Genomic DNA, 27,011 nt, shown 5'->3' with positions numbered 1-27,011 from the left:
AGGGGCTACAAACATCATCTTATTCTCATGGAATAGACGAGCCAAGGTTGTGCGAAGAGGTGTGAACCTTTCCTCTATCCTTTGCCTTTTCTCGGGTATTTGAATGACTGGTGTTGAAGCATGCTGGCTTTTTCAGCTTTTTGAGGTTGAAACCCTTTCCTGAGGCTTGTTCTCCACTGTGACGAAGGTGGCATGTTGCGCTCAGTGGACCACATTCTCCTTAAGCTGAATGTAGATCTGTGTCCTAGCATTAAGAATCTGCATATCCGGAGGGAAATATTTAACTAGGGATGTATGGAACTTGGTTCCTTGAATCACTGCAATTTTGAAGTTTCTATTGCGATAGCAGGATGGCAAGCTGTTATTTTCGAAGCCTCCATTTTAAATCTGGACAAGAATTCCTGTAATATTTCTTCTTTCTTTTACCTTATAGTGAAAAGGTTAGTAATACTCTTCTTTTACTTTTTATTACCGCAATACTGCGCCAGGAACATAGTGCACAGAGTTTCATAGTCTAGAATAGATTTGTGTGGCCTATTTCTAAACCACTCCAGTGCAACCCCTGTTAGACTGGTAGGGAAAACTTTGCACATTCATGGGTCATTGTGATCGTCTAGGGCCATCTTTTGTGCGTAGTGATCTAGGTGCCGAGAAGGATCTCCCGTATCATTAAATTAGGTAAAAGAAGGCATAGTGAATTTCTTAGGTCTGTCAACATGGTACACATCATCAGTGAATGCGGTCTTCACGAGAGAATTATTATGTTCCTTGGCCATCTCGGCAGGCGTTTGAACTCTCAGGAGTCTCTTTTCGTCAAATGCCTCCTTTACTCTTGCACCATCTGGAACACTATTAGACCATACGGTAAGCTTACGGCTGGACTCGTCCTGTTCATCCTGTGTACAACGAGGAAGATTGTCCGAAGCTACCGCCTCGGACCGTATCCTCTACTCTTGCTGAACTTCGCTGGGCCGAACTTCATTAAGCCGAACCCGATTGATTTGAGGCTCGTTTTGGTTAAGAAGAGGCGCAGCCACATCATATGGTGGTGGCTGAGGTGTCAACTGAGCCATAGCCGTTTGAAGGGTGTCGTTTTGCCGTTGAAGCAATGTAATTTGGGCTACGCTGACTTCATTCGCCTGACGAAGTGCTTCAAATTGGTGCAAGAACTCTTCTCGTATCTTTTGCATCAACTCTATCTGCTGATCAGCCGCCGTTGATTCTCCGTTCGACATTCCAGATCGTGGAAACAAAAACAATTTGAAACAAAAGTGGGAGTATCTTTCTATACGTTTCCCACAGACGGCGCCAAAGTGTAAGTGCAAAATTTCTCTCTATTAAAATAAATAAAAAGAATAAATACAACTCACTTAAAACAAGTTAATATAATACTTAGAAATAAGTGTATAATGCTAGATGCTTTTATTGGAGGTTTAGGCCTCTATTTATAAGAAACAAGGTGGTGGAATTATGGTAGGATTCGCATGAATGGTTCTCCAATCCATTCCATACATGACATTCTTTACAATTATAATCCTTTCCTTTTTACAATTCTTTCCATGCAGAACTTTCTTTGCACATAACTTGCTTTCTTTGTTGATTCCTTTGTCTAACAGGACTAGTCTACCTTTAATTAGGATTGGGCTGAATGTGGGCTGATCCAGACGATTCAGTAAATGGGCTTGGAGTTCACCCTTGGCGTCCCGGGCTGTTGACGTCTGGGCTTAGTAAGTGGGCCGGATGGCTTGGGTCAGCAGTCTATATGGAAGCCAAGACTTTGTCTCGGCTTGTTCCAGACTGGGTTTTCCCAATTTGGGCTTGACACCGATTGGGCCTTTGCTGTATCTAAGATAATTTTGTAGTGTGATGACGTAGACGATTCTTACTGAAGGGGGGATTTTTTTCCCTCCACAATATACTACTAACCTTAATCTGCCCATTTCTACAATAAGTAAGAAAATTGGAAAAATTAAATTATTTTAAATTTCAACCTATGGTTAAAGAAAAATGTAGACCGTTTTAAAAAAAAAATTACTTACATTTTAAATATTACTACTATTTTATCATCATATTTAAATAAATTTACTACTTTAACCTTATAAACCTCCATGCCCCAAGGTTATAACGGCGTTGACAGAAATTTAGGAAGTAAATCCTTGAGATTTCGCTTTTGAATCGTACTCCTGACTTGAATGGTTCGTGTGTTGTGGAGCCAATACACTTCCTTATTTGCATTGTCATTCTAATTGGTACTTCAAAATTTTAATTTATTGAAATAAAATAAGTAAAAATTGAACTTGACTAACATTAATATGGAAGGGAAAATTTGTTAATGAATTATAAACCTCAAAGAACCAGATAAAATCAGAGAGTTTATTTATACCAAAATCAGATAAGGTTATCATGGCCCCTGTGCAAGGTTGCCATGAATAAAACGAGAAATTGGTCTAATTTTTTTTTTTTTAATTTTCCTCTGTTCTCTGCAGTTCCCTCATCTTCCTTTTCCTGTTCAGTTCAGTTCCACTTCTGAAATTGAGGTCAGTAAGGAATCAACAACTTATCTTTATCAATTTCTCTTTGAAACCATTAATTTTATCCTTTTTGATATTTATGATGAATGATATGAATTTCTTTTAATATATATTTATCTCAAATCGTACCGTAAATAAATAATCATAACTCTTATCCTATTTACATACCTCTCTTTTTAAGTATTTATAATTTTTTTTAATTTACTGTTAAAAAGTTTTATTTTTGAAGAAAATTTGTGTGTGATTATACATTAATATGCATGTATGGATCCCAATTGAAACTGAATCGGTGTTCTGAGGATGAGGGCAGGTACGATTTGATGAGTTTCTTGTATACCCTTTTCATGTTTTCAATTTCAATCACTTCCTTTAGGTGGTCTACTTAAGATTTTAATCTCTATTCAGTTTTTAGAATGTTGACTTGTTTAATTCTTGAGTGAATCTTTAGAAAGGTTCAGAATAATGGGGCTATACTTTTGTCATTCTCCGAAATTTAATACTTTACCATGCTGTTGTGATGAAAATCTTGTAAATTGAGTTGAAATCATTTGGATCAAGTGCCCTATATGTCTTTATATACACAACTTTGGAAGCCATTTAGCCCCTTCACTATTATGGTAGCACTCTGTCCCAAATTCATATACAACCCTTCTTTTGGCGCTCAAACTTCCTTTTTTTTTTATTCCCAAGTCCATGAAAGAGTTGTCCCTTACCCTCCTTATCACTAAAATCTCAATAGATTTCATTCTCAAAAGATTATGATTAATCCTATGATTAGAACATAATTGCAATTTGTTATCCTTACACTAAATTCAAAGTCTAGCAGTATTCCAAATGGTGCTCTAATGTCCTTCCATTTTTAACTTTTTTTTCCTTGCCATACTCCTGTGTTTTGGTTTTCAGCTATCTTGTATAGCTGATCATCCGAGGGTGTTCCAGCGTTTTAGATATCAATGAATCCAACGTGACTTCTGAGCGCCATTTTGCCTTTATTTGGATGAAGTATAGTATTGATGAAGACTAATACACTAGCGAAATTTTGTGGAAGAAAGTTTTTCTTGGAATAGATCTTGATTTTGAGCTGTTTCTTTTCTATAATCTATCTCTTGCCGATAGCAAAATAAACATAGATACATGAAAACGTAAGAACTTAAAGGGATTCCCTTCTTTATTTGTATGATTTGAGGGAGAAGATCCCGTTGAGTTCTTAATAATCATAATATATTTTGTTTTTCTTTAGATATGGCCAAATGGAGAGTGTCTTTGGACCATATCCTTTGGGTAGTTAATACCTACCAGAAGAAATTGGTGCATCTGTATATTATGTTGACCATATTAGTTTATATAGGGATCCCATATTGGTCGATACATATAAGAGAATTCATCAATTCTAATTCAAAATGGGCATAACATAACTGGAGCACTAGAAAACAGCAGAAGAGATGTATAAAAAAAAGCATTAAGACTATTTTTCATTGTGATTAGCTTACATAAGATGGAAAATAAGATAAGAGGACAATAAAATTTTCTTGCTGATGATGATTTCTTAAACACTAGAAGTAGGAAAATCTTTCAGTGATTATACACTATTATTCAAACAAGAACATGTAATATATGGCTTTAACCATCATATTTACTTGGACAATAGATATTGGACATTTGACGATGATAATATACTACTATCCTGTCAAAGTGGAAGTAGCATCCCAAGGCCCAGTGAATTCTGCTACCACAAATTCATTCTCTTCATCGTTTTGTTGAATAATAGATGCTCCATGTGGCATCCTAATCGCTTCCAACTCTGTTGCAGCTTCTTTCATTGTAGGCCTTTTTCTCCTATTCAAGTTCAAGCATCTTTTTGCAAGACTAGCAATTCGCATGATCTCTTCTTTCCCACCTTCTTTCAAAACTCGAATATTAAGAATATCAAACAGACGATTCTCCTCCATTGTCAATATGAAATATGTTGCTAAACTTCGCCATTCTTCAGGTATGGTTGATGAAATCTGTTTTTGTCTGTTAAGAGCTCAACAAGAACTACTTCAAAGCTATAAACATCATTTTTCTCTATAAACTGGCTTGATTGGAAGTACTGAGGATCTAAGTACTCTAAGGTCCCCAGTACTTTTGTGGTCAAGTGAGTTTGATCAACTGCAATTGATCTTGAAGTCCTAAAGTCAGACACTTTTGCTTTGTATTTATCATCCAGCAATATGTTTGTGGACTTGATGTCTCGATGATAAATGGGTATGAAAATTACTGAGTGTAGATACGAAAGAGCTCCTGCAACTTCTATAGCAATCCGAATACGAATGCCCCAGGAAAGAGGGAATTCTTCATTTTGTTCATGGATATACTGGAAAAGGATTCCATTAGGGATGAATTCATAAACAAGCAGAGGAATTGTGACAACCCGGATTTTTAAGATTTATATTTAAATTATATTTCATGATTTTTAGTCAAGATTGAGTATTTAATTTTTATTGGAGATTTACCCACATGAATTATTTAATGGGTTAGTTTGATTTTTGCTACATTTGTATATATATATATATATATATATATATATATATATATATATATATATTGTAGCATCTAAAGGGGATAAGGTGGTAGTCGAATTGAAGGAAAGAAAGAAAAGGGAACAGGTTGGCTGAAAAGAGAGATAAGGGTAATGATGTGATGGGACCCACTAGGAGATTTTTTTTAGAAGTTTATTTGGTTTTGTGCTATATATATATATATATATATATATATATATATATATATATATATATATTGTATGAAGAAAGAAGGAAGGTAGCAGCAGGCCACCGAAAAAGGAAGGGAAAAGGAAAAGAGAAATGGTTTTGGCGTGGGACCCACTAGGGGATTATGATTATGGTGATGTGTTAGTGGCGGGTCCCACTAAAGAGTTTTGTTTGACCAAAAATCTTCTGGCCTTGAATTGTTCACGTGGGTTGTTGTTTACTTGTGATATATTTTGTATAGAATCTGATAGATGTAATGATAAGAAGGAAAAAAGAAGGTGGTGGTGGCGGGGTTCACTTTTGATGATTATCTTTGATATTTTGTTTGTGTGGTGAGCTTTTGTGTGAAGTGTGTCGGTGGATATTTGCTTATTTAAATGTGTGTTCATGCCACTGAATAAAGATGAGACAGAGAAGAGAAAAATTAGAAAACAGAGAGAGTTTGAGGATAGAGAGAGAGGAGAGTTGCAGAGAGGCCGAGACATGGTGACTTGGTGTTTATTTGTGGAATGATTTATTTTTCATGGTAGAGTTCTCTATACCTTGAATGGCTTGGGGTGGTTTTGCTTCAAATGATTTTATTAAATGTTTTAATTAAATGCATATGTATTTTGTTTATATATTCACCTGAATATATATATTTTGTGAAGTTGTTGTATTAAACCTTCATGAAATTCTTGTTATGGTTTTTTTCTATTGGGACTTTCTGTCTCACCACCCTCCAGTTTCAGGTACAAAAGATGAACGTGGATTGCTAGTTTCAAGCTTAGGTGGAAGAGTCGGCGTTGCATGATTTATTTTATTTATTTGGAGAATTTTTTTGTATATTTGAATAAATTGATTTTTGTATAAAAGAGGGCATTTTTTTTTATGATAATGGGAGTATAGTGATGTATTCGTATTTGAATGAATTGAGGATTTTATTTGAATTTTCGGGTCGTGATAGGAACTTCTGTCTCCAAACAACATCCATGTAGCTTAACTACATTTCTGTGGATAATTTGTGATAAAATGACCACCTCATTAATAAATTGCTTAAGTCGGCATTCATCCACTATTTTGGACTTTTTAACCGCTACAATTTTATCGTCTGTCAACATGCCTTTGTAAACAGTACCTTGCCCTCTTTGCCCTAGTATTCAATTCTCATTAAAGTGGTAAGTGGGCTTTTCCAATTCCTTTGAAGAGAAGTGTTTGGTTTTCTCAACATTACCTCCGCCTGAAGACAATTGTTGTTATAGTAACAAACCCCCATTTCGTTTAAAGAATTTTTCCTGGAGCTTAGTTTTCCTTCTTCTTTTCGGTTGTTTAATCATCCACCATGTACTAAGTGCAAATAGTATTCCGGAACCTGTTCTAGTGCCTGCAGAACTCAATAGAAAAGAATCACCTTTTCAACCTAAATAATTATGCTTGAGAGGAAAAAAATCCTTGTATATGCTAATAATTCCTAGCCTCGCTATCTATTCCCACAAGAAAGACAAAAATTTTAGTGTTTAAAAAGGCAGTCAGTTGTAAGGTTTTAGTGCTGCAATGGGAAGTAAGTGCAATGGGACTATGTCATTGCTACATAGTTTTACTATGAGTGCAGAACTACCCAATTAAAATTGCCAGCAGTAATTAGGAACCAACTCAAATAAATTCAGTTAAACCATATTAAATTAAACTTGATTTTGAATTGAAGCAATTAGTTCACAAAATTGATCTAGACTATATTGTTACTTTTTGGAGCTACATTAATTGCTATCATATTTCCTAAGGGATTCAAGGTTTGCAAAGTTGAATCCTATTTGTGTTAAAAAGACAGGTTAAAATTTTTAATGTTTGTGTGTGTGTATGTATTTTTTTTTTTTTTTCGATAATTAATGTGTGTGTGTTTTTTTCCCCAGGATGTACCTATAATAATGATCGCATTTATGTTGCCTTCATTGCCCCTGAGTTTATAGCAAGAATAATATCCAACCTTGAAGTACTCAGGTGGACAATAGCACTCGTAACTCCCTGGCGTATTTGAACAATTCATGTCACAGCGATTGGCCTCTGTCATCACACATTCATCGATATCTGGCATGAAATATCAAATAAAATAAGTTATTAACATGTTTGTCTACGCACCTGCACATTAGACTACACACATAGTAGTTGATGCATATGATATGTGCCAAATACAGAAGTGTGACAATAGATTATGACTTGTGTAGGTATTGCTAGAAGTTATTAAAAACAAGTGGCTAGGTGTTTGCTTTTCTTGATAATCAAGTGATTAAGATATGTTCTAGTATTGCATAACTAAACTGAATTCGCAGTGCAAATTTACTAATTACAGAATTTTACCTAGGCATCCATCAGGCAGATATGGGTTTCCTTCATGGCCGCGATCACACTGGCATAGATAACCTAAGCTGTTATTGGAAGGGGAAATGCAGGAAGCTTTCATGCTGCATGATGACGTTCCATATGCATGTACAACGGATGATTGGCACGTCCCGTATGCATACCAATTCAGCACAGCAGGGACCTTCCCATTTCCTGCACGGCATAGGGGTCTGTCAGGTTAGTGAACCATTCTTGGTTCCCCATAAACGCATATTTGCACTCTTTATTGTCATCATTTGAATCTATGCTTCTAAAAGATGCATTGATAAACATGAGTGATGGAGGGATTGTGGTTTGGCAGCAGTTGATGCCAAAACAACTTTTATCTCTTGAAGTAAAATTGCAGTTGGACACGCACCCTATGGCGCACCATTCCTTGCCAGTTGAATCGGGTGTAGGTGTCTGAGAAAGAAAAAGGAGTACCAATCATGGACACAGCTTGATTATTGGTCCTGTTTTCGCAATCAGAAGTCATTAAAGGGTTATTGACGCGGACAGTGCCTTCTGATAATGAGATTTCAAATAGCTCAAGGTTGATGATAATGATGAAAGGTTTAGGTGGGTCGAAAGATTTGTTGCAACTTATCTCAAACGACTCTTCGTAATAACAATTGGCTACAATACCAAATGGGAAAGGAATGATAACATTTCCGCATATGTCTTTACAACCAGGCTGTGCTAGTGATGCTGCTAATGCTGATGATGCTGATGATGATTCTGCTAATACCGTGATTTGCAGCACCAGCATAACCATTCTCTCTCACACACATAGTTTTTGGGAAGAAGGAAGGGATAGAAGAAATAAGAAAACTACCATCTATTGGACTTTAGTCGATGGCAGTTGGAAGGGTCCGTAAATCGTTATCCCAAAGTTGCAGGCAATCATCCATGCTTGGCCATTTTAAACCTATTGTTTAGCATTATCTTATTGGCAACTGTGATGAAATGCTTACAAGAAATTAATGTTTAATGGATGACATTAACCCTTTGACATCAACATTCTGGCATTTTCTTTCTATCCTTTGTCTTGGAAAATTTTGTTTTTTTAATGGGTTGACTTGGTCTGACTACTTTGAGTAACTTTAGCCCTAATCTTGGTTAACATGTAGCTTGAGTGGAGCCATTATGGACCAGGTCTCAGCCTTAGCTCGAAAAATGACATTGCAATGTCAAATAGATAGTGCCAACTATACCTGGCTCAGAATAGATAGTATCCTTTTGTGACTCAGATTGATAAAGTTTCACTTATTTAAAATATTCTCTATGAGTTTACTAATGGATTCCTTGCATCCTATCTACTTTTTAATTCCTCGATGAGAGGCCCTTGAACTTGGCATAGTGTCGAAACGTTTCATAAATAGTAGTCAAAAATCAAAATACCAATTTGTTATTTTTACATGTTTCAACACTATAGCAGCCATTTTTTTTTTTTTTTTTTTGAAAAATATAATGATTAGTTTAAAAATCATTATATTTTCAAATCTGCTAATTCCAAAAATCTTGCAATAAATGGATGTTAGCAAATATATTTCCGATTACTATTCAAAATAGTCTACAACAATATACTTATTTTGTTTCAGATTAAAAAAAAATGCGAATCAAACAAGACCTAAATTAGCTCTTGCACAAAGCTGCAAATTAGGAAAAGATACTAGGCTAAAAGATAAAGAGCAAAAATGTTCATTTTGGGTTGGGATTAAGTTGTCTAACACTTCTTTCTAAGCCCACCATGAATTGAGGTCAGGTAAAAAAATTTCAACCCACACAACAAAAAGTGTTGTCCAAACCGGTTTAGAAATTGAGTTGGACTCTCGTTGTTCATGGTGGGCTTGCCCAAGTTGCAATCCGTCTAGTTACAATTGCCAACGGTTTATATAATATATAAGTTTTTTATTATTATTTTTTTTACATTCAAATTGTAAGTGTATAATCTTGGCCATCGAGATGCACTTTTCAAACAGATGCCCAATTAACTAGTAGTATTTAATTTGATAATACTTTGATCTTGAAAAAATGTAATATATAATATTTTAAGAAAAATGATAGGTTTTCCGATTTCAATTATCGACTCTTCCTACGAATACAACGTGGTTGGATCATTTTGAAACTCTTAAAAGAAATTCCGTAAATATTTCTTTCTCTTCGACTTATTTCCAACCACGTTGTATTCGGAGGAGGAATCGACAATTGAAATCGGAAGACCTATCATTACTCATATTTTAAACATATATTCTCTAATACTATAATGAGTAATATTTACATATTATCAAAATATTATATTATTCTTTTATCCTCTTTTTCTCTCTAATTTTTCCTACTCTCAAGTTTTTCTTTAACAAAGACAAAATTACAGATTTAATTCTCTCTCTCTCTCTTTTCGTTTTTTTTTTAATTTATTTGTATTTGTATTATGTTTTCTCTCTTTTTGCCGATTTCCTTCGACATTATTATTTTATACTTTTCTAAAATAAAAAAAATCATAACAAATAAATATCTAATTAATGAAATACCTCTTGGATTATTGAAATAGAAATGTACGAATATTCTTCTAGTATTCAAAAAATTACTTATATATTTTTAAAATTAAACAAAGACAATTCTTCAATTTAAAGACTAAACTACCTAAAATATGTTAAAGGCAAAATAAAAATAAATACATAATTAATTAAAAATAATAAATAAAACTTTAATTTAAAAAATATAAAAATATTAAAAAACAAGGGTATTTTTTAAAAATTTTATAAAGCCCCAAATTTTATTACTTTATTTATTATTTATATACTTATTTATTTATTTTTTAATTAAAAAAAATACCTAAAATTTTATTAAAGATATTTTAAAATTTTATAAAAAAATTTGGTCAAAATTGACAACTATAAATTTTCAAAATACAAAGTGTTATATGCACTTGAAAAAAAGAAAAAACAGAAGTATATCTTAGGGGATTTTTTTTTTCACTTTACCCAAATAATTATATTTATTTAACTTGATTCCCACATCGCTTACACATGGCAATATCTTACAGTTTGTATAAGGAAGACACGCACTAATCGAGAAATTGGTATTGTATTGTTTTTGCGTGTGTGCTCTGCAATTCCCTTCATCTTCCTTTTGCTTTCAGTTGAATCTGAGGTCAGTTAGGAATCAACAACTTATTTTATCAATTTCTCTTTGGAACCATTAATTTCATGTTTATGATTGTTTCTTGCTATATATTTCATCTCTTTGGATCAAAAAATTTGCTTTTTGAATAATTTTGTGTAATATATATATATATATATATATATATATATATATATATATATATATGCCTGTGTGGATCCCAATTGATCAGTTCTGAGGATGAGGACAGACACGATTTGACGAGTTTCATGCACACTCAGTTTCAATCCCTTTCTTTAATTGCCAATATAATTTTAATTTATAAGCGATACCCATACAATGGGAATTTAAGATTCAGTTTTTAGGATGTTGACTTTGTTTAATTCTGGGTGTATCTTCACTTCAGCACTGTTCAGAATAATGGAGCTAAACTCTGTCACTCTCCATAGTTTGGTTCTTGTTTACTTCAATCATTCCAAAATTTCATATTTTACCATGTTGTTGTGATGAATATTTTGTAAATTGAGTTGAAACATGTCATCAATGTATATACATTTAGACCAAGTGCCCCTATATATCTTTATGTGCACAAACTTGGAAGCTACTAAGATTCTCCACTATTCTGGTAGCATTCCTTTTCTTTTGCAAGTCCTCCTCATCATTGTAACTGAACTGTAACTTAAGTTCCTTCTAAATCCATTTTGTTCATTGTCAAGAGATTGTGGCATATAATATGATTCATATTTAGCCTTGGACTTTACCACACATTTTTAGTTGTGCTCTAATTTCTTTCGGTTTCAAGTGGTTGTTTTGGCCATTATTCTATCTTATGTTTGTCATGGGTTAAAAGGGGCAACCTAATTATCCTGGGACATAAATGCAATTTGCTACCCTTGCACTAAATTCGGAGTCCATCGGTATTTCTAATGGTGCTCTAATTTCGTTACATTACAAGTGTTCTTTTGTTCTTTCTTTTCCCTTGCCATACTTCTATGTTCTGGTTTTTGGCTATCTTGGTAGCTGATCATCTGAGGTGATGCAGCCTTTTAGCTATCAATGCATTCAATGTGATTTCTGAGTGCTGTTTTGCCCTTATTGGGTTGTAGTACACTACCAGAAAGTTGTAGAAGAGAGTTTTTCTTGGAATAGATGTTGATTTTGAACTGATTCTTTTGTATCAGTATCTCTTGCTGAGATATTAGGGTCTAGGGGGCAGCTTAGTAATGTAATAGGGAAATAGCAATAGAGACATGAAACATAAGAATACAACAGGATTCCCTTCTTTCTTTGTCTGATTCAAGGAGGAATGTCTGATTGAATTTTTAATAATTATTTCTTTGGATCATCTCCTTTGGGTGGTTGATAGTGAACCAGTATAATTTGGTGCATTGGTATCATATTGGTGTAACATCAATTCTTATTTGTAATGTGCATAACTCAATTATGGCACCATAAAACAACTGGAGATATATCGTTACTTAACCAATTCCAAAAGCGTTGTATAGAATTTAGGTTTAGGTACAAAATGATACCAATAAACGTTATAAAGAAACATTAATTCAAGTGTAGGTACAAAACAATACCAATAAACACTCTAAAGAAACAGAAGGTAAGAGTATTTCTTATCATATACCAGAAAAAAAGAAAAGAAAAAAAGGGCCTTAGCAATCATATTTACTTAGACAACAGATATTGGACATCTAAAGATGATGATACACTACTACTATCCAGATAAGATCCCATTGAATTTGAAGCAGCATCCCAAGGACCATTGAGTTCAGCAACCGGACATTCAACTTCTTCATAGTTTTGTAGAATAGTAGATGCTCCTTTTGACATTCTAATGGCTTCCAACTCCATTGCAGTTTCTTTCATTGTAGGCCTTTTACTCCCATTCAAGTTCAAGCATCTTTTTGCAAGATTAGCAACTTGCATGATCTCTTCTTTCCCACCCTCTTTCACAACTTGAGCGTCAAGAATATCAAATAGACGATTCTCCTTCATTGCCAATATAAAATATGTTGCTAAACTTCGCCATTCTTCAGATCTGAATGATTAGACCGGTTTTTGTCCGGTTAAGAGTTCAACAAGAACTACTCCAAAGCTATAAACATCGCTTTTCTCTGTAAATTTACTTGATTGGAAGTACTTAGGGTTCAAGTATCCAATGGTCCCATGTACTTTTGTGGTCAGGTGAGTTTGATCAACCGCAATTGATCTTGAAGTCCCAAAGTCGGACACTTTTGCTCTGTATTTATCATCCAACAGTATGTTTGTGGACTTGATCTCTCGATGATAAATGGGCATGGAAGCTGCTGAGTGTAGATAGGAAAGAGCTCCTGCAACTTCTATAGCAATCCGAACACGAATGTCCCAGGAAAGAGGGAAGTCTCCATTTTGGTCATGGATATACTGGAAAAGGGTTCCATTAGGGATGAATTCATAAACAAGCAAAGGTACTTCAGTCTCCAAACAACATTCATGTAGCTTGACTATATTTCTATGGATAATTTGTGATAGAATGACCACCTCATTAATAAATTGCTCAAGTTGGTTTTCATCCACTATTTTGGACTTCTTAACTGCTACAATCTTACCATCTATTAACATGCATTTGCAAACAGTACCTTGGCCTCCTTGCCCTAGTATTTGATTCTTATTAAAGTGGCTAGTGGCCTTTTCCAACTCCTTTGAAGAGAAGAGTTTGGTTTTCTCAACATTACCTTCACCTCTTAATCATCCACCATGTACCAAGTAAAAATAGTATTCCGAGACCTGTTCCAGTACCTGCAGAACTCAATTGGAAAGAAACATCTTTTCAATCTAAAAATTTATGCTTGAGTGAAAAAAATACTTGCATATGCTAATATTTCCTAGGTTCGTTCATATCCCATCTATTTCCATAAGAAAAACAAGTCATTTCCAGTATTCTAGTGTTTAAATAGGCAGCAAGTTGTAAGGAGAGTGCTGCAATGGGACTATATCCTTGCTACATAGTTTTATTGTGAGTGCAGAACTACCCAATTAAACTGTCAACAGTAACTAGGAATAACTAAAATGAATTCTGTTAGCAATATTAAATAATTTTTGACTTTGAATTGATATTGTTACTTTTTGGAGCTACATTGATTGCTGCCACATTTCCTATCTATAGTAGTTGGAGAGCTTAAAAAATCGCGTTGACAGATTAAAAAATCTAGTATGTGTGTCTGTTTTTCTTCTTCTTCCTTTCTTCTTCATTTTGGCTCAAAATTAAGTTCTTTATTATATGGACTCAAACCTAATTGATCAGGCGCAGAAGAGGGGAGGGGGTGTTCATACCTGCAATAATTATCCCATTTTTGTTGCGTACCTCGAGTTTATAGCAATTACTTTCATTAAGTCCAAAAGGTAAGTACCCAGGTGGACAATGGCACTTGTAACTCCCAGTTGTATTCTCACGGATCTTCTCACAGGTATTGGTCTCTTTCGTTGCACATTCATCAATATCTGACATGCAAAATCAAACAAAATAAGTTATTAGCATGTTTGTCTAACCAACTGCTACAGGACTGCATACAGAGTAGTTGAGGCATGTGCTATGCATGCTTATGTTGTGCCAAGTGGCTAGGTTTTTGCTTTTCTTCGTAATCAAGTGATGAAGATGTGCTTCAGTATTGCACAACTAAACTGAAAATTTGCAGTGCAGAAATTTACCCTGGCATCCATCAGGCAGATATGGGTTTCCTTCATAGCCAGGGTCACAACGGCATAGATAACCTCCTGTGCTTTGATAGGGAGCGGAAGTGCAGGAAACATTAGTGCTGCATAATGACTTCCCAAATGTATACACACCTGATGAATTGTAGTACCCATATGCATACCAATTTAGCACATCAGGGACCACCTCCATTTTCTGCACAGCATAGGGGTCTGTCAAGTTAGCGAACCAATCTTGCTCCACGATAAAGGCATATTTGCACCCTTTATTATCCTTGTTCGAATCTATGCTTCTGAACGATGCATTGAGAGACCGGATTGATGGAGGGATTGCGGTTTGGCAGCAGTTGATGCCAAGGCATCTTTTATCTGTTGAAGTAACATTGCAGTTGGACACGCATCCCATGGCCATTTCTCCCGAGTTGATTAAGGCGAGGTTGTCACAACCCATGGCCGTGAATCGGTTGTAAGTGTCTGAGAAGGTAAAACAGTAGCATACGTGTCCACATCATAGTTACTAACCTTGTTTACACAATTAGAAGTGATTACCTTCTTGTTGATGCGAACAGTGCCTTTTGATAATGGGATTTCAAGCATCTCAGCATTGATGATAGTGATGAAAGGTTTGGGTGGGTCGAAAGATGTGTTGCAGCTTATTATCACAAACGACTCTTCATAAGAACAATTGGGTCCAATACCAAATGGGAAAGGAATGAAAACATTTTCGCATTTTTCTTGGCAACCAGGCTTTGCTATTGCTAGTGATGCTGCTAATGCTGATGATGCTTTTGTTCGCCACAACAATACTGTGATTTGCAGCACCAATTGCATAACCACTCTCTCTCTCTCTCTTACACACACACACACACACACACACACACACAGTTTTTGGAAAAAGGAAGGGAAAGAAGCAATAAGAAGACTACCATCTATTGGACTTTAGTCGATGGTGGTCGGCAGGGTCCCTAAATCGTTATCCCAAAGTTGCAGGCAATCATCCATACTTGGCTATTTTTAACCTAATGTTTAGCATTACCTTATTGTCAATTGTGATAAAGTGCTTACAAGAAATTAATGGTTAATGGATGACATTGAGCCTTTGACATCAACGTTCTGGCATTTTCTTGCTATCCTTTGTCTTGGAAAATTATGTTTTTTTAATGGAGTGACTTGGTCTGACTACTTTGAGTAACTTTAGCCCTAATCTTGGTTAACATGTACCTTGAGAGGAGCCATTATGGACCAGGTCTCAGCCTTAGCTCGGAAAATGACTTTGCAATGTCAAATAGATAGTGCCAACCATACCTGGCTCAGAATAGATAGTGTCTTTTTGTAACTCAGATTGATAAAGTTTCACTTATTTTGAATATTCTCTATGAGTTTACTAATTGATTCCTTGAATCCTATCTCCTTTTTAATTCCTCACAGAAAGGGCCCTTGAAACTTGGAAAGGTTTTAGCTGCATTTAGAGCTATTTCATTTCATTAACACCATGCTAAATTTGATGATCGGGATAAATAAGGATTGTACGTAATACATGAAGGCACAACTATGAGAGTTGTACAAGTCAGTCTAATCTAAAACTAAACTATGGGATAATCTAAAACTAAACCTAAGGTATGGGATAATCTAAAACTAAACCAAGGGCAAGAGACTTTAAGGGCCTGTTTGGTATGCATTTTGTTTTTGTCGGATAAGGACCAGTATCGAAATGTTTCATAAATAGCTGTCAAAAATCTAAATATTAATTTGGAATTTTTTCATGTTTCAATACTCTAGCAATGTGTATATAATGATTAGTTTAAAAATTATTATATTGTTTAAACTTGCTACTTCCAAAAATCTTGCAATAAATAGACGTTACCAAATATGTTTTATACTTGTTTTGTTTCGAATTAAAATAAAATGCGAACCAAACAAAACCTAAATTAGCTTTTGTATAAAGTTGCAAAGGCAAAGATACTATGCTACTCTTTCTGTCCCAATAGGCCAAAATAGTTAGATACTTTAGAAATTACTATCCACTATTTTGGAACAGAAAAAGTAAAACATAGAGAGCAAAAATGTCAATTTGGGTTGGGATTAAGTTGTCTAACATTTCCTTCTGAGCCCAACATGAATTTAGGTCAGGTAAAAAATGTCCAAACCCGTTTAAAAATTGAGTTGGACTCTCGTTGTTCATGGGTGGGCTTGACTAAGTTGCAACCCTAGTCTAGTTACAATTGCCAACTGTTTATATACTATATAAGTTATTTTATTTTATTATTTTTTACATTCAAATTTTAAGTGTATAATCTTGGCCATCGAGATGCACTTTTCGAACAGATGCCCAATTAACTTGGTAGTATTTAATTCCATAATAATTCGATCTTGACAAAATATAATATATAATATTTTAAACATGTATTATGTAATAGTATAATACGTAATATTTACATTTTATCAAAATAATTTATTATTCATTTATCCTTTTTTTTTTTTTTTTTTTTTCTCTCTAATTTTTCTTACTCTCAAAGTTTTTCTTTAACAAAGACTAAATTAAAGATCTAATTTTCTTTCTTCTTTTATTTTATTTTTTATTTTTTTTTTCTCTCTCTCTCTTTTCGTTTTTTATTTGTATTATGTTTTTTATTTTTTCGATCTCCTTAGACATTATTATTTTACTTTTTTATTAAAAAAAAACGACAACAAATCAATATCTAATTAACAATTAAATACAAATTTATTAATGAAGTATCTCTTGGATTATTGAAACAGAATGTACAATATTCTTCTAAGGTTCAAAAAATCCCCTCTATATTTTTTAAATTGAACAAATAAGGACAATTTTTCAATTTGAATGCTAAAATACCTAAAATATTTTAAAGGCAAAATAAAAATAAATACATAATTAATTAAAAACAATAAATAAGTAAAACTTTAATTTTAAAAATAAAAAACAAGGGTAGTTTTTAAAATATTTATAAAGCCCCAAATTTTGTTACTTTTTTTATTATTTATATACTTATTTATTATTTATTTTATTTTTTAATTCTTACTTATTAAAAAAAAATACCTACAATTATTTAAAAGATATTTTGAAATTTTTATAAAAAAATTTGATCAAAATTGACAAACAGGAGCAATTTGCTAAAAAAATTTAAAACATAATATATCTTGTATCCTCCTCCTCATTTAAAAATTTTGTACTTTTTTCTTAAAAAATTATTTAAAAGTAGAACTTTTTTTTTTTTTTTTTGTTAGGTTCAACAAACCGAGACAGCCAGCCAGCTATGTAGACACAAGAACACAGCCATTCAGCCCTAGTGTCTAACTAGGAAACCCTAGACGGCGCCCCTCAGATCCCAAAAAACCTTGAATGCCATGGTTTTTCATACTCCAATTTCGCCCAAGTGTTCCCTCTCATTTAGGAAACCCTAGACGGCTGTCACTATATCGCCCCTCAGATCTCAAAAAATTGTCGAATAGCAAGGCTCCATTAGAGGAAGTGAATAATCAGGAGGATTGTCCCCTTGGAAGGCTCCATTAGATGTTGCCTTCATGGGTGATGGACATGTCACCGTCGTATTCGACGCCATTTTATACCAGAACAATCCCAAGTAAGCAGAAACTGCCAATTCTCACTTCAACTCCTGCATTATGTGATCAACATATCCCAATCAGACTAGAAATTCCAAGCCCTATGCACTAAAAAAGATAAACTCTTTTAGCTCTAATGTTTCTGCTTATTGACTAGCAACTTGCAACACTTTGCTCCAACATTAAAAGCCCATATTATGAAGTATTTATCATTATTATGAGTGTTATGATTGAGATTTCCAAGAAATTTGGTGTCTCCTAATCAAAATGATGTGCACAAACTTGGAAGCCATTAAGATTCTCCACTATTATGGTAGCATTCGTTGCCGAATCTGTATACAACCCCTCTTTATTGGGTTGTAGATGATAAAACATGGAATTGATAGATGTTGATTTTGAGCTGATTCTTTTGTATCATTATCTCTTACTGAGATATTAGGGTCTAGGGAGGCAGCTTAATAAGCATGTAATAGGGAAATAGCAATAGAGACATGAAATCATAGGAATTCTACGGGATACCCTACTTTCTTTGTCTGATTCGAGGAGTAAGGTCCGATTGAATTTTTAGTAGTTATTTCTTTGGGTGGTTGATAGTGTGAACCAGTAGAATTTGGTGCGTTGCTATCATGTCCAACATATTGGTCTAACATCAATTCTTATTTAGAATGTGTATAACTCAATTAGAGCACCATAAAACAACAGAGGAGATATATCGTTACTCAACCAATACAACAAGCATTGTATAGAATTCAAGTTTAGGGACAAAATGATACCAATAAGTACTACAAAGAAAACAGAAGTTAAAGAGATTTCTCATCACATACCAGAAAACAAAACCTTAACGATCATATTTACTTAGACAACATATATTGGACATCTAAAGATGATGATACATTACTATCCAAATAAGATCCCATCAAAGTTGAAGCATCATCCCAAGGACCATTGCGTTCAGCTACAGGACATTCAACTTCTTCATAGTTTTGTAGAGTAGTAGATGCTCCATTTGACATTCTAATTGCTTCCAACTCCATTGCAGTTTCTTTCATTGTAGGCCTTTTTCTCCCATTCAAGTTCAAGGATCTTTTTGCAAGATTAGCGATTTACATGATCTCTTCTTTCCCACCCTTTTTCACAACTCGAGCATCAAGAATATCAAATAGATGATTCTTCTTCATTGCTAACATAAAATATGTTGGTAAACTTCGCCATTCTTCATATCTAATTGATGAGACCGGTTTTTGTCCAGTTAAGAACTCAACAAGAACTACTCCACAGCTATAAACATCGCTTTTCTCTGTAAACTTACTTGATTGGAAGTACTCAGGGTCTAGGTATCCAAAGTTTCCCTGTACTTTTGTGGTTAGGTGAGTTTGATCAACCGCAATTGATCTTGAAGTACCAAAGTCGGACACTTTTGCTCTGTATTTATCATCCAACAGTATGTTTGTGGACTTGATGTCTCGATGATAAATGGGTATGGAAGCTGCTGAGTGTAGATAGGAAAGAGCTCCTGCAACTTCTATAGCAATCCGAACACGAGTGTCCCAAGAAAAAGGAAACTCTTCATTTTGGTCGTGGATATACTGGAAAATGGTTCCATTAGGGATGAATTCGTAAACAAGTAGAGCTACTTATGTCTCCAAACAAAATCCATGTAGCTTGACTACATTTCTATGGTTAGTTTGTGATAAAATGACCACCTCGTTAATAAATTGCTCAAGTTTGCGTTCATCCACTATTTTGGACTTTTTAACTGCTACAATTTTTCCATCTGCCAACATGCATCTGTAAACAGTACCCTGGCCTCCTTGACCTAGTATTCGGTTCTCAATTAAACTGATCAGTGGCTTTTTCCAACTCCTTCGAAGTGAAGAGTGATGAGCGCTGAAAAGTACATATTTAAACCCCTTAAGCTTAGGCATTCTAGTACCTTTATCTATCTTACTTTACTGTTATAGATTGATTTCGTATTATTTCCATATTCAGACACTTATCCCGAAAATAAGCTAACTCAGCCAAATAAGAGCTTAATTAAAGCAATATTGCGATTAACCAAAGAAAGGAGCAAAGTGGAGAAAGAAAGACGCAAATGAAGCCAAAGGTGGGAAGCAGCAAAGTTCGATCGATCCAACTTCAAGGTTCGATCGATCGAACAATGATCGATCTTAGCACTTCAAGATAGATCCAAGCCTTGGCCCAAAAGCAAAAAGTCCAAAGTTCGATCGATCCAACACCACCCTTCGATTGATTAAACACTTTTGTCCTTATTAAAATGATTGATCATATCCACAGCTGTACCACCCACTAACCACTTTTGTCCTTTTCCCAAAAATATCTCCCAAAATATCTCGGATTTGTCTTTTCCCAAAAAGCTCAACCAGTTGGATCGATCCAGCCTAAGTTCGATGGATCTCAGCCAGTTCGATCAATCCAAGTCCAAGGTTTGATCGATCGAACTTCCTCCAGTGCGAAAAAGTTAAATTTCCAGCTTGTTCAATCCGTCCTCTATCCAATCATTAGAGAATATTCTTTGCACGACCCCAACTCATTTTATGTGTCACTTAACCTACCTATAAAAGGAATATGATGCACTTTTTGAGATATACATAATTCTAGGGTTTATTCTCTTGGAGAGGAAGTTTAGAGGAGGAGGAGGCTAGAGACACCATTGGAGACTCTTCATCAACCAATGAGCAAATTTCTTCCATGGAGTTAGCCCTTATGGGTTGGAGCAACACCACCATGAGTGGCTAGACATCCTCTTGGGGCTAGAGTTAGCCCCAAGCATGCTTTCTATATCTTAATCTTGTGTATTATTGAGGGATTAGTGTTGTAATTAATGTTTTGACACTTTTACATATATAGATCTTGTTTATTCAATAATTTATGTGGTTTAATTCTTCCAATTGATCATTTCATTCTATCCATATGTCTATGTATGCTAGAATAGATGTTCATGTGCTTGTTTCTAGATTTTGTGTTATTGATGCATGTCTATGTGTATTGATGCGATAGATTTAAAGATTGTCAAAACATAGTGCTTAATGGAATGCTCTTGTGATTTTCTTGATGGTTCATACTTATTCCTTGATAGATTATGCCTCTTCCCTAGTTTATTTTCATATTAGTAGTGTAGATGTAGTGTAGTTGTAGTGTAGTGTTAAATGGGAGTACAGTCCATGCTTGTTGTTTGATGATCTAAGCTTTTGAATACAAGAAGCATATGTCTCTAACCTTGTGTTGTATTTGGATTGTGAGCTTAATGAAAGGATTAATGACTTGTTTTGATCTATTATGCCTTTCACATGTTGTTTAGACAATATATGCTTCATTGCTTAGATATATTGTGCCTTTCACATGATACTTAGACAATACATGCTTAACTAGTCATCCTTGTTTGTTGAATCAACCAAACACACACACACACACACACACACACACACACACACACACCAATATTACAACACACCATTTGCCCTCATTAGTCACTTGTCAATGGTATAGAAATGCATTGCTTGGAGGTGACCTCTAAACCCCAAGATTTCTCTCTCTCTTATTTACTCTTTGTTGCATTCAATTATTTAGTTTAATTTAGTTGCTCTCTAGTTTAATCAACCAACCAACCAATTGTTTAATCACTCAACCTACTAGCCCTAATAGCGATTCCACAACCTTGTTCAATCCTCACAATCCTTTGGGATGATCCCTACTCGCCCTAGCTATATTTATAGTGAAAGGTAGTAGTGGCTTCTATAAATGTAAAACTCTTGGCCCTCTCCTTAAAATGCACACACTCTCTTAAGCTTGACGATAGTGCGGTGGACCGGTCAGTTTTTGGCGCCGTTGCCGGGGATTGATTGATTTGATTTGGCAACGTCGGATTTGTGGAATCGATTAGGATTAATACTCTTTTGATCGTGTCTTTACTTTATTTTTATTTTTCTTTTTGGTTACTTATTGTGTTGTTCTTACTTGACTAGGTGTATTGTTGGAGAGGAAGCAAGCAAAGGAGCATTCAAGCTAAGCAAGCAAGGAAAAAAGCTAAAAATTTAAAAAATTTGCTAAGCTAAGCTTTAAATTTGGAGTTGAAGTGCTAAAAGACCTTTGTGAGACTTTCTTTACTCAATCCCTTAGTTAAATCATCGGCCCGCGTGGAGGCTTATTTTTATTTGTTCTTGCATCATTGTTATTAAAGCATGGGAGTATGAATTAAGTGTTTGTGGAATAAATCTAATTGCATTGTTGTGAAGGCATAGTGTTTGTCATTCTTTGTGCTTGTTGTGTTTTGCATTGTGCATGCATGGACGTCGTTTATTGAGACCAATTCTTGTCCATCTTGATTTGCATCTTGAATCCATCGTTAGAAATCTTAAGGGAAGAGGAAGTTCAAATAGAACCAATCTATCAATGGATGACCATAATGATGATCATGTTGCGGACCTTGGTCACATAGACCAACAAGGTATCCTTCATCCTAATGTGCACAATGAGAACATACAAGTACTATTAGGCATGCCTAGGCCATACATTCACCAACCACCACAACAACAAGACCAAGTTCCATATGGAATGCCAAGGCCAATGTATGCACCACAACCTCCCATCATCAATTAAAGAATTCAAAACCAAGGTGTTCATGTTGCACCTTAAGTAGCTAATCCACCTCTTGCTTTAAGAGACCATTATGTGCCTAATGAGTATAATGCACCTACATACATCCAATTGCCTCCATTTAGAGCACATCATTATGAAATTAAGTCACAAACCATTCAAATGCTTCCTAACTTTCATGGACTTCCAAGTGAAGAACCTTACAAGCATTTGGATGAGTTTCTTGAAGTATGTTCCACCGTAAAATATACGGACATGCCGGAAGAGGTTTTAAGACTCAAACTTTTTCCATTCACCTTAAAAGACAAGGCAAAGTATTGGTTTAACAATCTTAGGCCTTTTTCAATCACTTGTTAGGCAGAAATGCAACAAGAGTTCTTGAAGAAGTACTATTCGGTTTTAAAGACCAATGCCATGAGGACCTCAATTCGAGAATTTTCACATAGGGATGGAGAAACGTTTCATGAGGCATGGGAACGCTTCAATGAATTGCTTAGGAAGTGTCCACATCATGACATGCCCAAATGGCAATTAGTTCAATATTTCTTTGAGAGTTTATCGAACAACTATAAGGGTATGGTTGATGCTTCCATGGGTGGCTCATACATTGATAGGTGTGGCGTCTTTATGAGAGCATGAGTGAAAATTCTTTGCATAGAACATTATCATCCAAGAATGTTAGAAATTCACAAGGTAGGAAGAGTGTTGGCTTACATCGAGTCGACCATTCAAATGAAATAGCCGCCGAAACGAAGACTTTATCACAAAGGTTTGATCAATTTTTGATTAACCAAAACTCGGCGAACCAAGTATCTTCCTTCCTTAACCATTCTCATCGTGCATCAAATGAAACATGTGTGACTTGTTCTAATGTTCTTTATTCTATTTCTCATTGTCCTCACGGACAAATGCAAAATGAACATAATGAACAAGTCAATGCAGCTTTTGTGAACCAAGGAAACAATCCTTATGGTACTCACTATAATCCAAGTTGGAGGAATCATCTGAATTTCTCTTGGAAAAACCAAGGAGAGGGCTCAAACCCTTCCCAAGGCGGTTTTCAAGGGAAGTACATTCCACCTCCACTTCAAAACCAAGGATCCCAAGGTTATAGACCTTATCAATCATAAGGGAATCAATTTGCTAATTCTCATTTTCCCAACTAATCTTATTCCCAAGGAAATACTAGAAGTCCCGCCTTTGAAGAAAAAGTTTTAAATGCTTTGGGCACTTTAGAGGCTAACACACAATTGCTTCATTCTCACTCTCAATCTATTGCGAAGCTAGAAACCCAAGTAGGGCAAATAGCAAGCACTCTCAATGCAAGAGAGAAGGGAAAGATGCCCATTAATGCCCCACCTAAGCAACAATGTGTTGTGGAAACCCATTCCTCATCAGAAGGCCACACTATTGAACATGTTAATGCGGTGACTACCTTGCGGAGTGGTAGGGTTGTGGACAATCAAGTAGAAATGTCTAATGAAGAGAGTGAACCAGTGCAACCTCAAGTTGTCACCCGTCCCGTTTCACATCCCATTTCTCTTTCATTACATATACATGATCTTGTAAATGAGAAAGTCTTGAAAAATGTGTTTGAAAAAGAAGTTTTAAAAAATGATGTTGAAAAAGTTTTGTTAAAAAATGATTTGAAACAAAATGATTTAAAAACTTCTTGTGTTGAAGAGAGTTCAAAAGAAAATTCTGAAAAAGTGTTTGAACCAAAAGTTCCATTTCCGGATGCCTTAAAAGGATCCATTTCAAAAGACAAGCAAAAGGCAAAAACCAATGAAATTATGGAAATGTTTAGGCTAGTGAAAGTTAATCTTTCACTATTGGATGCAATCAAGCAAATTTCGGCTTATGCCAAATTCTTGAAAGACTTGTGCACCCAAAAGCGGAAGAACAAGAGCCAAGCACTAAGAAAAGTGGTTTTAACCGAGCAAGTAAGCTCAATTTTGTAACATAACACTCTTCCAAAGTTTAAGGACCCTGGTTCACCCACTACATCATGCATTATTGGTGATCATATCATTAATCGGGCGCTTCTTGAGTTAGGAGCAAGTGTTAACTTTCTTTCATACTCGGTTTATGTCAAATTGGGCCTAGGTGAATTGAAACCGACGTTGGTAGTTTTGCAACTTGCCGACCGATCTATTAAAAAGCCTAGGGGTATAATTGAGGATGTTTTGATAAAAATTGACAAATTCTTCTTTCCCGTTGATTTTGTTGTCATACACACGGAACCGGTCCCCAATCCTAAGAGCTAAATTCCCGTTATCCTTGGCCGTCCTTTCTTGGCAACCGCTAATGCCAACATCAATTGTAGGACGGAGATAATGAAGATCTCATTTGGCCACATGAAGGTGAAGTTGAATATCTTTAATCCCACGCCCAATTCATTTGACAAATATGAAGGAAAGGTTAATGTTGTAGATAAATGTCATGATCTTCAATGTTAAGGAAATGAGCTTTTATGTAAGACCAAAACTTCCAAAGGATCATCTTTAACCTTGCATTCTCAAAGTCTTGTTTCAAATTCTTGCTTTGAAAGGGCATGGAAGCCCAAAGGTTGGAATTGCATAGACAAAGGATCAAAAGTTTCTTTTGAGCTTAATCCAACAAGTTCTTCAAAGAATCATTTGTTGGGTGGAGTTCAAAGCATCTATCACCCCAACAAGGAGGGGATGCATTATAAGATCTTTGATCCGGGCTAAAAGAGCCCAATGTCTTGCTAAAGACGTTAAAGACTAGCAAAAGCATTCGTAGGGTGTCAAAACCCTATTCCTCCCTCATTTCTATCTTTCATTTCATTTCTTGCGAAGTCTAGATACTTGTTTTTGGTTCTCATATGCATTGAAAGGAACTTTGGTGAGGATTGCATGAGCTTTCATGTCATTATTGAGCATTCTGCATAGTTCGATCGATCTCAAACCTGAGTTCGATCGATCAAACTCCATTCTGCATCCAACACTTAGAAAATTTTTCGACCTGCAGAAACCTGCATCCAAATCACCTCTCTGTCCCATCGTTCGAACTAATTCTTAAATCGATCAGAAGACCTTCGATCGATCCAACTTCAAAGTTCGATTGATCTCATGATTCAACACTTGGAAAAATTTTGAGCCTGCATAAACCTACATATTCCAGCTCTCTGTCTCATCGATCGAAACATTCCAAGATCGATCTGAACTTCTTCGATCGATCCAACTTTCAAGTTCGGTCGATCTTCAAGTTCCAACACTTAGCCAATTTTCTGAGCCAAAAACCTGCATATTTTTGCTCTCTGTCTGATCGATCGAACTCTTATTTCGATCGATCTTAGTTCTTCATTCATTATTTTGACTTTATTTTGACTTTTCAAATTTTCAAAAATCCAAAAATATTTTCACTTTTATTTTATTTTATTTTCATTTTATTTTATTTCTCAAAAATATTTCAAAAATACAAAAAGATTTTGTTGTAATTATTATTGATTATTCAATTAAAAAAAAAAACCCAAAAATATCTTATTTTATTTTATTTTATTTTATTTTACAATTTTATTTTAATTCTAATTTTTAATTTTAGTTTTGCATTTTTCAAAAATTTCAAAAATCCAAAAATATTTTGAAGAGAGTTCATCAAAGTTCAATCGATCTCAGTTGAAGTTCGATCGATTGAACGCTGTCGGGAATGTTTTTAAAATAGACCTGGAGGGTCTCAAGATCGATCCAACCTCCAAACCCCAACCCCTCTTCGTCGCCACTGTGCAGCCTCATCTCTTTCATCTCCGGCGAGTTCTCCGGCGAGATATAAGCGCCAATCTCTCTCTCCCTTCTCGGATTCATCTTCACTCGTTCATATCTCCACTTCTCTCATCGATTTGGGTAAGATTCGAATCCATCCTCTGTGATTCAAGCTTCAACCTCGTGTATACATGACTTAGATGTTGCATCCATGATATTGAGATGATGAAACCACCATTTTTGAAGCTTTGAAACACTGTGTGCACACATATATATATATATATATATATATATATATATATATGTTTTTATGTATTTGTGTATTTCGATTTAAATTTGGAGTTTGGGCTTTGAAAAGTGATGGAATTGATTGATTTGTCGTGTTGATGGGCCCACAAACACGTTCGTGTGGGCCCCATGCTTCCAAAGTCACAGATCTGTAACTGTTTACATTCGTTGCACAGTTCGATCGATCGAACTTGTATCTCAGATCAATCTTGAGAGATCGATTGAACTCATGTCTCAGATCGATCGAAGTTGTGAGATCGATCGATCCAACTTTTGTGATCGATCTCACTTCTTTTTTCTGATCGATCGAACTTCACAGATCTCACACACACACTTCATTCTTCATA

The 27,011-nt window shown here is 35.1% G+C and overlaps 1 protein-coding gene, 1 non-coding gene and 3 pseudogenes across 2 annotated transcripts in view; 1 reads left to right on the top strand and 4 right to left on the bottom strand.

Moving 5' to 3' along the window:
• Positions 1–2,358: 2,358 nt before the first annotated feature.
• LOC132282517 (U6 spliceosomal RNA) lies at positions 2,359–2,456 on the top strand. The gene has a single exon (XR_009471789.1). It is a non-coding gene; the product is annotated as a U6 spliceosomal RNA (small nuclear RNA).
• Positions 2,457–4,190: 1,734 nt separating this feature from the next.
• Positions 4,191–9,212, bottom strand: LOC132298737 (wall-associated receptor kinase-like 1; annotated as a pseudogene).
• Positions 9,213–12,130: 2,918 nt separating this feature from the next.
• LOC132298203 (wall-associated receptor kinase-like 5) overlaps positions 12,131–27,011 on the bottom strand; it is a 35,099-nt gene continuing 20,218 nt past the window's right edge. Inside the window, exon 2 of the mRNA XM_059794961.1 lies at positions 12,131–13,546. Coding sequence (XP_059650944.1) covers positions 12,815–13,369 — 555 coding nt within the window. The 5' untranslated portion in view covers positions 13,370–13,546 and the 3' untranslated portion in view covers positions 12,131–12,814. The remainder of the gene's footprint in view (positions 13,547–27,011) is intronic.
• On the bottom strand, positions 18,563–19,889 carry LOC132298187 (wall-associated receptor kinase-like 5; annotated as a pseudogene).
• Positions 23,071–23,169, bottom strand: LOC132283168 (small nucleolar RNA R71; annotated as a pseudogene).

The sequence above is a fragment of the Cornus florida genome, unplaced genomic scaffold (genome assembly GCF_030987335.1).
Source record: "Cornus florida cultivar Cherokee Brave unplaced genomic scaffold, ASM3098733v1 CherokeeBrave_3.0.0_Hap2_Chr01, whole genome shotgun sequence".
Classification (NCBI taxonomy): domain Eukaryota; kingdom Viridiplantae; phylum Streptophyta; class Magnoliopsida; order Cornales; family Cornaceae; genus Cornus; species Cornus florida.
The sequence above is the reverse complement of the archived record's forward strand: the minus strand, read 5'-3'. Positions and strand labels throughout refer to the sequence as shown.